Raw genomic sequence first — 15,904 nt, 5'->3', positions numbered from 1 at the left:
TGGTCTCATAAGATTATATTACCTAAAAGGCACACTGAACCTGGTCCCATAAGATTATATTACCGGCACGCTGGCCTTGCAAAAGGAGAACCTTTGATGTGAGTTGAATTTTTGGTCTCGGATAAATATGCATCTTAGCCAAGATTGAGTAAATCTAGTCAACGTCATCTACAGCAAGTGTCTGGCAAACTGAAAGTTAATTATCACAAAATTACCTCCAAGTCAATCAACATTTATTAACCGGATAGTTTAAATAAAATTATTTACTTACTAACCACCTACCAATCTATATCCCAGGCACAGTGTGGTAAACCCAGAAGACACTACAATGGTTTATGACACAGAAGGGGTCCTGTCGTTGAAGATCTCTAAATCTAACAGGAAGAGCTTGAAGTAGGAAATAACTAATAACCTCAGACAGGAAATGAGTGGGCAACGAGCCACTCAGAGTAGCTCTGGTGATAGGAAGAGCCCTTCCCTAGAGGGAGGAAAGGGGAGGAAGGCTGTTAGAAGTGAAGCATAGAAGATGGTAGCCTTTGCATCAGTGGAGAGGAGGGAGGATAACATGGGGGTTGGGGATGGCAGGTTGGTAGGCTAGTGAGTAGGGCTGGGGGCTGGGGCAGCCCATGAGTGAGGCTGAGAGGGAAGCTGGGCTCCATCACTAAACACATGCATTGCTCCGTCAAGGAGTTTGTATGTGTCCTAACAGATGGCCGCCTTTGAAGGCTTTAAAGTAAAGTAAAAATTAAATGAAAGTGATATCTTAAGAAAATAAATGGAGTAGAAAGATAAAGGATAAAGCAGACGGGGAGAGACTAAAGACTGAATGACCAGTTAGGAGGCTAATGCAGTACTTTGGGCAATAAATCGGGAGATGGTGATGAGGGCAGTGGCAGCAGAAATGGAGAAGAAAGTCCCCAGCCATCAGTACAGCAGAGTAATTATGATCAGTGTGTCTCAAACACTTCTCTGATAGAAATGTTTTATCCTTGACCCTTGACAAGGTCCATGATGGTAGGATTTAATCTCTCCCCCATGCCCACCAAGAAGCTGGCCACACAAAGAGGCTTTCCCACTTCATGGCTCCAATGTTCCATGCTAGTCATGAGATTCAACCAAGAATGACAGGCTTACACCTAGAAAGAACTGGAGAAACCAGTAGTCCAGTGGTTTTTCAAGCCTTTTCTCTCTTTTTTTTTTAATAGTACAACTCTTTGTTCTAATGAAATTTACATAGAACAGCAAACTACAACAGATGAAAGTGAAGCTGTGGTAGTTCCATCTAAGAGGCATCCTATCTGCCGATCCTCCCCTCATTCCATTCAGCAGCCCCTGAGGCACCACCTGATCTAACCCAGCCTTCTCACTTTAAAGAAAATTAAGACCCAGTTTTTTAAGTCACTTGCCTGAGGCCACATGCAACCATTCAGAGTTGAAAGAAATAAAGCTTAGCGGATAAGCATAGACTCTGGAGCAAGACTGCTTGGCTTTGAACCCCAGTTCTGCCACTTACTGTGTGACCTTGTGCAAGTTACTTAACCTCTCAGTTTCCTCATCACAAATTGAAAATGAGAAGACTTGTAAGGACTAAGAATTAATACATATGAACCACATAGGACAGTACCCATATATGGTATATATGTCAACTATAGTCAATCACAGCTCCCAGAGACCCAGTCATCAACGGTGTTGCTGTATGGCAGACAGTGGAGTAAGCACTAAATGTTCTGAGTGTTTTTCTATCTCCAGTGGCACTTGGTGTTTGGACTCTGCTTGGCCCAGAGTCAGGAGAATACATTTGCCATTGTCAATGCTGGGATGAGCGTGCAGTTTGAAGATGGCACAAACACAATCAAGGAACTTCAAATGTTCTTTGGAAGCTTGGGCCCCGCCATTGTCTCTGCAAGCCAAACCTGCAAGCAGCTCATCGGGAGGTATGACATAGTGCATCTGGGGCATGAAACGCAGGCCTTTCTACTTTAGATTTTTTTAATGAAACTAGCACTTTGGGAATTTTTTTTCTGATTATAAAAATACATACAATCCTTTAGAAAATTTAAGCACTGAAGAAAAGTATAAATACAAGCCACCCAAAAGCTGCCATCTTTAAGGTACAATGATTCTTTTATTACAGGTTTCTACAATGAGATTAATGCACAAATTACTTAGTCTGAGCAAATGTTATCTTTAATTTTTCACTTTTAATTAGCCTGTATAGTAAGTCTCCAATGCTGTGTCCTAAGACACCTGAAAATGCCCTTAAACCACATTAAAAAAGATGAAATGTTTAAAAGGTTAAATGGCCTCCCTCCTGTCACTCTCATTATCACTAACATTTGAAAAGTAATTTTTAAAAATGTTTCCAACTAGTGCTTCTGCAATACTTTTTATCCACTCAGTGTCAACGTTAGAACTTAATGTGAGTTTTTTCTCAGATACAAAAATAACTTCATGCTTCCAAAAAATGTATATAGAAACATTGACTTGTGAAATATTTTACAGCTATCTCCAATAATTTGGTAATTTACCAAATATTTACCTGGTATAGTGTGTATTCCAGGCACCCATCTGGTTGCTGGAGATACAGCAGTGGACAAGATCGACAAAGGCCCAGATCTCAGGAAGCTATGGTTTTAGTGGGTTCTTTTGCCCAGCTATTTAAGGTAAATAAACATTCCCAACCCTTGAAATGAAAAGTAATAATATAGGAGGACTTATTTGGAAAGCACTGCATTGTATACTAAAAAGAGCTAATGAACTCTCTGGAAGACATTTTGTCTAGACTTCAAAGGTGGATACAGCTTGCTCTCCATCTTTCCTTGCCATGTCAGTTTAGTGTCTGTCTTTGCCTACAAGGATGCTCAATTGCAGATTATTTATAATAGTAAAGAATCTAAAATTAAACTAAAATCCGACAACAGGGAAATTGCGAGACAAATTATGGTACATCCAAATAACGATATTCTGTCTTTGCCTCTTCTGTGAAACGTTAACATGCTTTCCTACTAGGCAACAGGATGACCAAATGCTGAGTGATGCCTGCCGATGGGTCCTGGATGAGATCTACATCCCACCAACAGCTGAGGGTGGCATGGAGTACAGGCGAACCCTCATCATCAGCAACCTCTTCAAGTTCTACCTGAAAGTGAGGTGAGGACTGAATCTAATGGTAAATGGCTTCTCTGGGTTTCAGGGTGCCTTCACATTCTCAGCATAGATCTGTACATGAAGGACTTCCCCCACCTGCCTTTGATAACACGTGGAAGCTTCCTGGGCTGGGGCCCTTAGTGTGGTACTTCCCAGACTCCAATGTCTCTTCCTGGGCCACTTTTCTCCTCTCCTTCCCTCTCCCTTCCTTCACTCCTGGGCTGAGAAAGGGACAACTTCATTACACCATTTGCCTTATCTGTGTGACAAACACTAACGTGCAAGGTCAGATTGACTTACAGTGGTGAAAAGTCTTCAGTAAGTAAATTCGTATCTTTTCCTTTTTGAAAGAAAATTTTCTTATTAAAATAAGTAAAATTAAAATAATACTTTAATATTTAGAAAATGTGATAAGTTAAAAAGGAGGAGAAAGTCTTTTGTAATCCCATCACCCATAAACACTATTACTATTTTGGTGTGCATCCTTTGAAACCCTTCATTAAGGATGTATATGTATATGTGTATATATATGTATAACTGTGTAGTATAGCTTGCTTATTTCACTTAGTAACATAACCATCTTTCAATGACATTAAATATTTTTCAGTGGCATCATGGCATAATGGTTGCATGGCATGTTTAGAGATAGATGCACCATTCATTATTTGATCCATTCCTTATTTTTGACATTTAGATTACTTTTACTTTTCTGTTAACTATTTTTTTAACCTAGCCTAGTTTAAAATAACCCCCACAGCAGTGTTTCTCAGAATATGACCCATGACCATGAGTGCCCCCTTATGAGCCATGAGGTGATCCCAAAATGGCAGACAGATGATTACACCCACATCCCTTTTATGACTGAGAGCTTTGCTCTCTTAGTTCAGCCAGTCCTTTTTATTATTTTGTTAACTTTATTTATTATTATTACTTTATTATATTCTATTATATATTATACAATCTATGTATTATATAACATATTCAGTAGAAAAATACATAATCAGTATATAAGTTTATACATATTTAGTCTAAAAATATATAAGTATATATTAATAGATTATATCACATATAAAATCCGTATTAATGGCATTGATAATTAAACATTATAAATATATGATAACATATAAAAGATAGAGAAAAACATATTCAATATGCTATCATATATTTAATAGATTATGTTTAATAGATTAGCATCTTTAATAGATTAGCATATATTATCTTACATATTGCCTTCTATTTATTATATATTCTATCATCATAAAAGAATTCAAAATATGGAGAAGCAAAATTTTTTAAATGAACTGTAATCTCATAATCCTACCATAACCACTATTAATGTTTTGGAATACATACTTTTATATTTTTATATTCTTTTCTTTACAAAACATGGGATCATACTGTACATAAATTTTTGTAACTTTTTTTTACTTTACTATATTTCATGAATTTTTCAATGTCATTAAAGACATTTCTGCAAAATTATTTTTTATGACTGTACAATATTGTACTTGGAGGTACCAAAATTTCCCTATTGTTGGATATTTGGTTTAATTCTAGTTTCATTACTATCACAAATAATCTGCAATTGAACATCCTTATATATTAATTTTTCTCAACTCCTCAATTGTTCCTTTGAGATACATGCCCACAAGACTGGCCCAGGTTCAGAAGCACAGCCTCCATTTAGAAGTATCTATATTTCCATTCATTCAAAAGGTCACCTTGTCATGAAAAGAAATCTTTACTTCCTGGAAACAACATTCACTTTTCTGTGCACATAAATAGATATAGTTCTTATTCAAGCAACTGCTACTAGCTTAGGGAACTTGAAGCTCAGAGCTCTCTCCCAGCAGAACTGGCATCTAAGATCTAAAAGAATAGATTGAATAACTTTATTTCCATATGTATTTTTCCAAGATACTCACTTGGATTGTAAAAATTAAACATGAAATAATCTTCTTTTCAGGATCCCCGTAAGTTTCCCAACATCCCAGAAAAGTTCATGAGTGCTCTAGAAGACTTCCCCATAGAATCAACCCAAGGAATTCAGATGTTTCAGGTTGGTTTCTTGTTTCAGGACTGGGTTTCTTGTTTTTTAATGTTTCTGCATTCAGATGTGTGCATTATGCATACTTCCCCTTCTTTTCAATAACTGTATTTAAGATAATGTCTACTGAAGCCAGCTGATGTTACCTATTGCTATACACACACAACTGGCTTAGTTTAGCTTCTATGCTTTTACTCAAGGCTACACGGGAATTAGATTCTGAATCATTGTTCTCTATTATTTTCAGCTTAGTTACCTAAAATTACCTCCTTTGCTTGGCCAATACCTGTTCTTCCTTTAAAACCTAAGTGAACTTTTACTGCTTCTAGAAAGCCTTCTCTGCTTTATTACAACCACTCTGAATCTAGGATGTCTTCTTTTGGTGGGTAAGAGGGGAATTGTAACCAGAATATAATCCCTTACCATCGTACTTAATACTTAATGGACATTTATTAACCTGGACTCATGGATGTGGATACCCAATTGCCTCCTGAACTCAGGTAATTCTTCCACTGAAGCCTCTCCAGTAGCTGGGACTACAGGCCCTTGCCAATAGTTTTTTGATTTTTGTTTTTTTTCCTAACTTGTGAGTAAGCCAAATATATCAGACCTAATTTTCAGGGCCTGAGAATTCCTCATGGCAAAATAATTTACTCTGTCCGTTAACAGTGTGTGGATCACTACCAACCCCCACAAGATCCAGTTGGACACCCAGTCATGCACCAGTCGGCCATTAAACACACCACAGGGGAAGCTATATATGTTGATGACATGCCGTGCATTGACCAAGAACTCTTCCTGGCTGCAATCACCAGCACCAGAGCTCATGCAAAGATCATGTAAGGAAATAAAAGAGATTCCTAATGTTACTGAAATGTATTCACAGTTTTATATTCTAATAAAGAGCTTATTATATATTTAAATCAAACAAGAATATTAATTTCTGACATGGTGGCTTACACTTGTAATCCCAGGCCGAGGCAGGCAGATCCCTGGAGCTCAGTAGTTGGAGATCAGCATGGTCAACATAGCAAAACTCCATCTCTACAAAAAATGCAAAATAATTAGCCAGGCATGGTGGTGAGTGCCTATAGTCCTAGCTACTGGGGAGGCTTCAGTGGGAGAATTACCTGAGTCCAGGAGGTCAAGGCTGCAGTGAACTGTGATCGTGCCACTGCACTCTAGCCTGGGCAACAGAATGAGACCCTGTCTCAAAAAAAAAAAAGAATACGCATTTATTTTTCTGGTTGAGAATTAATCATTTTTTAATCACAGTTGTGAAAGAATCCAAGGTTATGAAAGAGTTAGAACATCTGCTAAATACTGGCATTTTTCAACATAGAATATTGCTCCACGATTTAGTTATGAGGTCCATTATCATTTTCCCTGTGTTTGAGTAATCACTAGGAACTTGCCCCTGCAACTTTAATATCTACCTTCACATTTTCTCCCCTAGATCAATTGATATCTCAGAAGCCCTGGCACTTCCAGGTGTCATTGATGTGATAACAGCAGAGGATGTTCCAGGAGATAATAACTATCAAGGAGAGGTTTTCTATGCACAGAATGAGGTGGGTGATTTACATGTGGCTTATTATTCAAATACCTTGCTGGAGACACCAAAATGATTATTGGTAATGCCCGTAGCCATCCATAGATCCATGTTCACATCACAAAGACTTGCTGGAAACCAATGACTCTGCCTCAGTGATTCTCAACTTCTCTCTTAAACTATGGACCCTTTGAAATTCTGATAAAAGCCATAAGTCCTCAAAAAATACTTCTCTAAAGTCATGAAAGCCATAAAAGCAATACAGATCTTAGGACCTTGAAAGAGCCAGCAGAATATTAGGTTAATTGGATCACTGTGTATGCGGTGGGAATGATGAGTCGTGTGGCCAAGGACAACCAGAAGGCAGATAATTAAAGCCAGATAATTAAGTTCTACTTTCAATTTTTGTGCCCCCTAAATCTCACTCAAACCACTGTTGTAAATTTATTCTCGTAGGTAGAAAATAATCTTGCTTTTGGTCATAAAAACCCAGTAGGTAAGAATGTGGGAACAGTAATTCCTTTTTAATGAGTCTGTGTTTTTGCTAATTACAACATGTGGCTTTTCCACAGGTAATTTGCGTGGGCCAGATCGTCGGCACTGTGGCCACTGATACCTATGCTCATGCAAGAGAGGCTGCTAAGAAAGTGAAGATCGCTTATGAAGACATAGAGCCAAGGATTATCACAATAGAGGTAGTCAGACCACTTTGTGTCTTCTAGAATGCCTAGAGTGGTGGACTTGGGGCACAGTTCCACCCATGGAATCATAAAATACTATAAGTTGGGTTCTATCTATACTTTGCTTAGTGTTACCTGTAGTTTTAGATTAAAAGCTCCAGCAATTTGCCCTTCAAGACAGAAACTGACCCCTTTTCTGCTTAGACTTCTCCTTCCCACCATTGCTTCTACAGGGATCTGTGGAAATGAAGCATTCTGCGCCTACTTCTCCTGTGGCCTCTTGCCAAGGCATAGGTTAAGAATGCAGTAAGCAACACCCAAGAAATATCCTTATAACCTCATATACAAAAGAAGTCAGCGGGAATATCTAGAGCACTGTAGAACTGGGAAAAATTGTAACATTTATTTATTATAACTCTTAGGTCCTCTGTCTACCTGCCCACTTATTGCTTAAGCACAGGCTCTGGAGACAGACTACTTGGATTCATCATCTGATTCTGCCATTAGTAGCCTCTTAATAGCAGCGAAAGCTTTAAACTCCTCATACCTCAGCTTTTCCATCTGTAAAATGGGAACTCTAAAAGTACCTACACCAAAAGGTCATGGTAGGTTTAAATGAGAGAATCCAAGTAAAATGTTTAGAATAGCATCTGGCACAGGGAATGCATTCAATAAACATTACCTATCATTTTTGTTTTAGTTGTTATTAATGAGGGCAAGGGCATGTTGTATGTTCTTGTACTTTATATCCCCAGGGCCTAGCAAAGCTCTAAACCCATGGTAGATGCTCAATAAACATGTTGGATGACTAAGGGAGGGAGGAATAGATGGATAGATGAATGCATAAGTAATATGGACACCCCGCCCCCTCACCAAGTAGATTCAGTCTTGAGCAACCACTTCAATTCTCCCCTGTTCTTCCCAGCAGTTGCCAAGTTCTTTTCCAGTTTTCCTTTAAATGTCCCTTAAGCCTGCCCCTTTCTTTTCATTCTCATTTTCACTCCACCCTCCAGCCTAGTCTTCACCATCTTCTTTTCAGATTTACCACAAAAACCACTAAAAGAGGCTCTTGTCTTCCATTTCAGCCTATCTACCTAACATATTAACTTTCCTAAGTCACTAAGTTCATCAGGTCACTCTTCCTATTTAACACTGTGCCCTTAGATAAGGTCCAAACTCTTTAGCACCAAATCAAGGTAATTAATAGTCCAGCCACAATCAACCTTTCAAAACCCATCTTCCACTGTTTCTTTATAGAAAACCTATACCCAGTCTGGCCTTGTGCTCATTTTGGCCCCTCAGCTTGTTTCAACCTCAAACTATTGTTTTATGATGTGCCTTTGACTTCAAATGATTCAGGATCCAACTCAAGTCACCCATTCAAGGCCGTTCCTGAGCATTCCAGGCCCCATCAGCCTCCTCCTTCGCGACCTCTCTTTACTCCTGAGTAACCCCCTCGCCCCAGAGTCAACACCTAACTGCCAAACTGCCTCAGATCATCACTCAGCAATGGAGAGGTGGGAAACATGTTTATATACCCTTGTGTCCCCGTCAGCCCTTCCCCAGAGCACTGAACAAAATGAGGCACCAATGCCTAAAATCCATTTGAATCCACTTTCTGCGGACTCTTCATGCTGCCCTGGCTCTGATTTTCTTGGTGTGATGAAGATCTGATACCGTAGGAACATGCAGCATGGAATTTTGATGGGAAACAAATGGTTTACTAGAATGCAAAAAAAAAAAAAAAAAAAAAATCTTCTCCTGTTGTTTTGGTTTGTTTTTCCACTACAGCAAGCCCTAGAGCACAATTCATTTCTTGTTGCTGAGAAAAAAATTGAGCAAGGAAATGTAGAGCAAGCCTTTAAATATGTCACCCAAATCATTGAAGGTAAGTAGACTTAGCCAAAAAAGGGAAGCTTCTGAAGTTGAAGTCTCTCATTTCAATCATCTGGATTGAAAACTACTGAAACTCTAAAGCAGTATTTCTCTATTCAACTGTGATTTTTAAACAATTATTTAAAGTGCACAAGAGGCCGGGTGCAGTGGCTTACGCCTGTAATCCCAGCACTTTGGGAAGCTGAGGTGGGCAGATCATGAGGTCAAGAGATTGAGACCATCCTGGCCAACATGGTGAAACCCCATCTCTACTAAAAATACAAAAATCAGTTGGGCGTGGTAGTGTGCAACTGTAGTCCCACTACTCAGGAGGCTGAGGGCAGGAGAATTGCTTGAACCCGGGAGGCAGAGGTTGCAGTGAGCCGAGATCATATCACTGCACTCCAGCCTAGGTGACAGAGCGAGACTCTGTCTCTAAATAAATAAATAAAGTGCACAAGAAATTTGCAGCTTGGTAAATTTTTATATACATATAAACGTATGTAAATACTACCCACATCAAGACATAGAACGTGGCCAGGTGCGGTGTAATCCCAGCACTTTGAGAGGCCAAAGCAGGAAGATCCCTTGAGGTCAGGAGTTCAAGACCAGCCTGGCCAACATGGTGAAACCTCATCTCTACTAAAAAACAAAAATTAGCCAGGTATGGTGGCACAAGCCTCTAGTCCCAGCTACTAGGGAGGCTGAGGCATAGTAATCACTTGAACCTGGGAGGTAGAGGTTGCAGTGAGCCAAGATTATACCACTGCACTCCAGCCTGAATGACAGAATGAGACTCTTTCTTCAAAAATAAAAATAAAAAGTTAAAAATTTTTTAAAACATAGAAAATTTCTGTACCCCCAGCATGCTCCCATATGTCTCTCTTAGTAAACCCCAAGATATTATTCTAATATTTATCACTGTAAATGAGTTTTACCTCATTCGAACTTCATATAAATGGAATCTTATAGTATAACCTCTTTAATGCCTTCTGCTTTTATTTAACATTATGTATGAAAGATTCATCTATGTTGTTGCATACATTAGTTTTTTTTCCATTGGTAGTATTCTGTTATGAAAATATTTTGCCAATTTATTTATTAATTCTATCATTGAGGATATTGGAGTTGTTTTTAATTTGGAGCCATTATGAATAAAATTTCTATAAATACTATTATGTTTATATTTTGGTGAACATAGCACTTATTTCTAATGGAATATATTCAGGAATGAAATTGCTGAATAATAGCATATTTTTATGTTCACCCTTAGTAGTTTTTCAAGCGTTAAAAAAATAATAAAGCTTATACTAATTATACTCCTATTAGCAACCAAAAGAGTTCCATTGTTATCATCAGCCTTTTGAGTGTTATCTGATCTGATGAGTGTGGCGTGATCTCTCCTTGTGGTTTATGGCATTATAATTATATATAATTAATTTTAATACAATTAATGATATAATTGATTTAGAGGAGGTTTTTAATATATTTTTGATTGGTTATGATTATTGCAAATACATTCTCTCAGCTGTGCCTTTTCACTTTCTTCGTGGTGCCTTTTCATAAACAAATTTTTTTTCTGTTTTTTTCTTTTTGTTTTTGAGACAGGGTCTTACTCTGTTGCCCAGGCTGAAATCCAGTGGTGCATTCTCAGCCCACTGAAGCCTCAACCTCTTGGGCCCAATCAGTCCTCTCACCTCAGCCTCCTGAGTAGCTGGGACTACAGGCATGCACCACAATGCCCAGCCAATCTTTGTATTTTTTGTAGAGATGGGGTTTTGCCATGTTGCCTAGGCTGGTCTCAAACTCCTGGGCTCAAACAATCCACCTGCCTTAGCCTCCCAAAGTGCTGGGATTACAGTGAGCCACCATGCCCAGCCAATTTCTTCCTTTTCTTTCTTTATTCTTGAGTTGGAGTTTCGCTCTTGTTGCCCAGGCTGAAGTGCAATGGAGTGGTCTCAACTCACTGCAACCTCTACCTCCCAGGTTCAAGCAATTCTCCTGCCTCAGCCTCCCTAGTAGCTGGGTTTACAAGCATGCGCCACAATGCCCAGCTAATTTTTATAGTTTTAGTAGAGACGGGGTTTCACCATTTGGCCAAGCTGGTCTCGAACTCCTGACCTCAGGTGATCTGCCCACCTCAGTCTACCAAAGTGCTGGGATTACAGGCGTAAACCACTGCTCCCGGCCCAATTTCTTCATTTTAATAAAGATTAATTTATCAGTCTTTTATTTATAGTTAATGATTTTGTGCTCGTAGAAGAAATTTTTGCCTGTCCAAAGGTCATGAAAATATTCTCTTATGTTTTCTCCTAGGACCTTGATTGTTTTAGCTTTTGCACTTAGGTCTGTGATTCATCTAAAATTAATTTTTCTATATGATGTGAGATAGGAGTCAATATTCCATTTTTTTCATGTGGATATTCAATTGACCCAGCATCATTTGTTAAAGACTGTCCTTTCCCTTACTGAATTGCTGTGCAGCTTTTGTTGTTTTCCAGATGTCTACATATGTGTTGTTCTATTTCTGAGTTCTCTATCATATTGTTTGTCTGTTTACCTATCTTTGTGCTAATACCAGTGTCTTACTTGCTGTAACTTTGTAGTGAGTCTTAAAACCTGGTAATTTAAGGTATCTTTGCTGCTGCTGCTTCGATATGCCCTTAACTATTATAGGTCCTTTGCATTTCCAGATAAACTTATCATTAGTTGATAAATTCCGCCGAAAGTACTTTGTTGGGATTTTGATTGGGATTGCATTGAAACAATATATCAATTTGAGAGAACTGAAATCTTAACAATATTTTGTCTTCTAATCCATAAGCATGGTAGACATTGCCTTTTATCTAGGTTTTCTTTAACTTCTCTCAGTAATTTTTGGGTTTCACTATAGAGATCTTGCACATCCTTTTTAATATTTATTCCTCATATATTATGCTTTTTGATACTATGGTTCTTTTATTTAACTTTCTGCTTGTGTATCTAGTATATAAGAATACAGTTAATTTTTGTATATTGATCTTATATCCAGCAAGTTTGCTAAATTCATTTACTGTTTTAATAGATTTAGAGATTCTCTTGAATTTTCAATGTACACAGTCATATGACAGTTTTATTTATCTTTTCCAATCCTGACATTAGTATTTGTTTGTTGATATGCTTAGACTTAATGCCCTGGCTAAGATTTTTTTAAGTTCTAAGGTTTGTATGTGTGTGCACATGTGTGTGTATTTTAATTTTATTTATGTTCTAGGGTACACATACTGGATATGCAAGTCTGTTACATAGGTAAACATGTGCCATGGTAGTTTGCTGCTCCTATCAACCCATCACTTAAGTATTAAGCCCAACATGCATTAGCTATTTTTTCTGATTTTCTCCCTTCCCGCTCCCTCAGCCCCGCTACCCCCTTGCTGACAGACCCCAGTGTGTGTTATTCACCTCCCTGTGTCCATGTGTTCTCATTGTTCAGCTCCCACTTATAAGTGAGAACAGGCGGTGTTTGGTTTTCTGTTCCTGCGTTAGTGTTAGCAGAGAATAATGGCTTCCAGCTTCATCCATGTCCCTGCAAAGGACATGCCTCATTAAAAAGTGGGCAAAGGACATAAACAGACACTTCTAAAAAGAAGACATTTATGAAGCCAACAACCAGATTTAAAAAAGCTCAACATCACTGATCATTAGAGAAGTCCAAATCAGAACCACAATGAGATACTATCTCATGCCAGTCAGAATGCCCTTTATTAAAAATTCAAGAAACAACAGATGCTGGCAAGGCTGCAGAGAAACAGGAACACTTTTACACTGTTGGTGGGAATGTAAATTCGTTCTACCATTGTAGAAGACAGTGTGGTGATTCCTCAAAGATCTAGAACCAGAAATGCCATTTGACCCAGCAATCCCATTGCTGGGTATATACCCAAAGGAATACAGATCACTCTGTTATAAAGATACATGCACATGCATGTTCATTGCAGCACTATTCACAATAGCAAAGACATGGAATCAACCCAAATGTCCATCAATAATGGACTGGATAAAGAAAATGTAGTACATATACACCATGGAATACTATACAGCCATAAAAAGATTTTTGAATATTTTTAAAAATACCAATATTGGCCAGGCATGGTGGCTCACACCTGTAATCCCAGCACTTTGGGAAGCCAAGGCAGTTGAATCACCTGAGGTCAGTAGTTCAAGACCAGTCTGGCCACCATGGTGAAACCTCATCTCTACTAAAAATACAAAAAATAGCCAGGGCCTGTGGCAAGCACCTGTAATCCCAGCTGCTTTGGAGGCTGAGGCAGGAGAATCACTTGAACCCAAGAGGTGGAGGTTGCAGTGAGCTGAGATCACACCACAGCACTCCAGCCTGGGTGACAAGAGCGAAATTCCATCTCAAAACATAAACACACACACACACTACCTAGGTCCCACCTCAGACCAGTCAAATTAGATTTTTGAAAAATGGAAAAAGGGCATTAATATTTTTTTAAAAGCTCCCCCAGGTGATTCTAATGTGTGGCCAGATAACCACAGCTGTCTTTACTAAGAGAATCACTCCTGGTCTTTGGTAAGAAAAAAAGAGTAATTTTCACAGGATCTGTTACATTCTTCTAAGTGGCTAGAATGGCAAGTGGTGTAAGCGTTTGTCTTTTATTATAACCTGAGAGAGACCCTTAGAATACATATTTCCTAACATCATTCTGTTTAAGCAGAAAATGTAGACTGCCTCCCGATTATAGAAACAATGCGCTATCTTGGAAGAATAGCTGGACACAACCAGTAAACTCATGAGACACGTCCAGATGTTTGACAGTAACTACTGCTTATACCAAACATTCATTATTCCACAGGACTTTATTTTAAAAATTAAATGAGATTTTATAAAAACTATAAATTTGGGTCAAAGATTATTTAATAATAATAATATCAGCTAACACCTATCAAGTGCTTACTGTGCCAGATGCCATGCTAAGCATTTTACATGTATTATATTATTTAATCCCAATAACAATCTTAATAACAATCCCAATAATAATAGTATTATTATTAAACTTATTTTAAGCTACTATTTACTGCTTACTATTTAACATGCAAGCAGAACAACTCTGAGAAGGAATATATCAGTAGCTTCATTTTTCAAAATGAGGAAACTGAGGCTTATAAAAGTTAGATAATTGGCTGAGGTCCCATGTTCAGTTATCAGTAGAACCAGGACTGGCTGATCCCAAGGCCCTAGCTCTTAAGGCCTTAAGCACCATGGTATATGTTTTTTAAATTATTATTCTCACCCAGAGGGCAGCAGATTGACAGAGTACCATTTGGAACCTTTGCCATTTGGGATTTTGGAAATTGTGGGAGCTCAGAATTTAGGCACAAGTAGGAAATTTGAAACATGAAAGGAATTTTTACAGGAATGACTGAGAGTCACACAGCATGCCAACATGGAGAAGTGTGAAGTCGTGGTTCGGAACATGAGTCAGTCAGGCTGCCTAGGTTTGCATCCCAGCTCCGCCACTTACTATGTGTGTCACTTTAGGCAGCTTGCTTCACCTTTCCATGTCTCAACTTCCCCATCTGGCAAGATGGAGGTAATGATATATGCCTCATAGGATTGATATAAGGATTAAGTGAATTAATTGTCTATAAAGTGCTAAGCCTAAGAAGAATACCTACTATATTGTCAACACCATCTAATTGTTATGTAAAGAAATTTGAGTTTAAAATATGCCACTTTAACATAAGGATTATTTTGAGCTGAAGGCAATTGAAAAGCAGCAGACACAGAAAAAAATTATCTACCCTCCTCCTATTGACCTAAAAGTAGGGCATCAATGTCCCTTTGTGAAGGTGTTTCCTGGCCCTTCTCTTGTACCAGGATGGGCAGAATGAGCGACAACTCCAGAGTCTTATCAAATGGCACTGAGAGAAATCCGCATCACAAACCTTACTAAAATAACCCTTATCCTCCCATTATTTCCCCTATATATTTATCTCTCCATAATTTACCACCCCCAGAAACTCAAAACTCATTTCCTTTGTCTTCTCACTTCTCCACAAATGTATTGTCCTTTGAAAAAATAGTATACACGCTTCTGGGTCTAACAATCTAATCACCTCTTTGGGATTTTCCATTCATTTCTGAGTTCCTCCCATATGCATATGAAAAACTTTTTTTTTTTTTTTTTAAAGTCCAGCTCTCCATAAGCTAAAGCAACTCACTCTTTATAAGCAAAACACCACCAAGAGCTCCCACATCGGAACTTGTGATTAAACATTGCCTTGTGTTTGTGCTTTACAGGTGAGGTCCATGTGGAAGGACAGGAACATTTTTACATGGAAATATTATCTATCCTGGCTCTCCCAAAAGAAGAAGATAAAGAAATGGTGTTACACCTTGGAACACAGTATCCAAACCACGTGCAGGTAACTGCAGGAGATACAGGCTTCACCCCAAAGCAGCTGTGTGATCTCCTGCAAGTCACTGGTGTCTACACCCATGTGCAGGTAACTGGAGGAGATACAGGCTTTACCCCAAAGCAGCTGTGTGATCTCCTGCAAGTCACTGGGCATCTATATCCTTTTCTGTAAATTGTG

General features: G+C 38.5%; 1 protein-coding gene across 1 annotated transcript in view; it reads left to right on the top strand.

The window, feature by feature from the left end:
* The first annotated feature begins 874 nt into the window (after nucleotides 1–874).
* Nucleotides 875–15,904, top strand: part of LOC135273577 (aldehyde oxidase 4-like) — a 42,293-nt gene continuing 27,263 nt past the window's right edge. Inside the window, 9 exon segments of the mRNA XM_064372759.1 lie at nucleotides 875–937; nucleotides 1,750–1,934; nucleotides 3,010–3,169; nucleotides 5,114–5,206; nucleotides 5,864–6,033; nucleotides 6,651–6,765; nucleotides 7,319–7,441; nucleotides 9,218–9,314; nucleotides 15,609–15,733. Coding sequence (XP_064228829.1) covers nucleotides 875–937; nucleotides 1,750–1,934; nucleotides 3,010–3,169; nucleotides 5,114–5,206; nucleotides 5,864–6,033; nucleotides 6,651–6,765; nucleotides 7,319–7,441; nucleotides 9,218–9,314; nucleotides 15,609–15,733 — 1,131 coding nt within the window.

This window comes from Aotus nancymaae, unplaced genomic scaffold (assembly GCF_030222135.1).
Source record: "Aotus nancymaae isolate 86718 unplaced genomic scaffold, 86718_ANA_hifiasm-v0.15.2.pri h1tg000008l, whole genome shotgun sequence".
Taxonomy (NCBI): domain Eukaryota; kingdom Metazoa; phylum Chordata; class Mammalia; order Primates; family Aotidae; genus Aotus; species Aotus nancymaae.
This window is presented reverse-complemented; position numbering and strand designations above follow the sequence as displayed.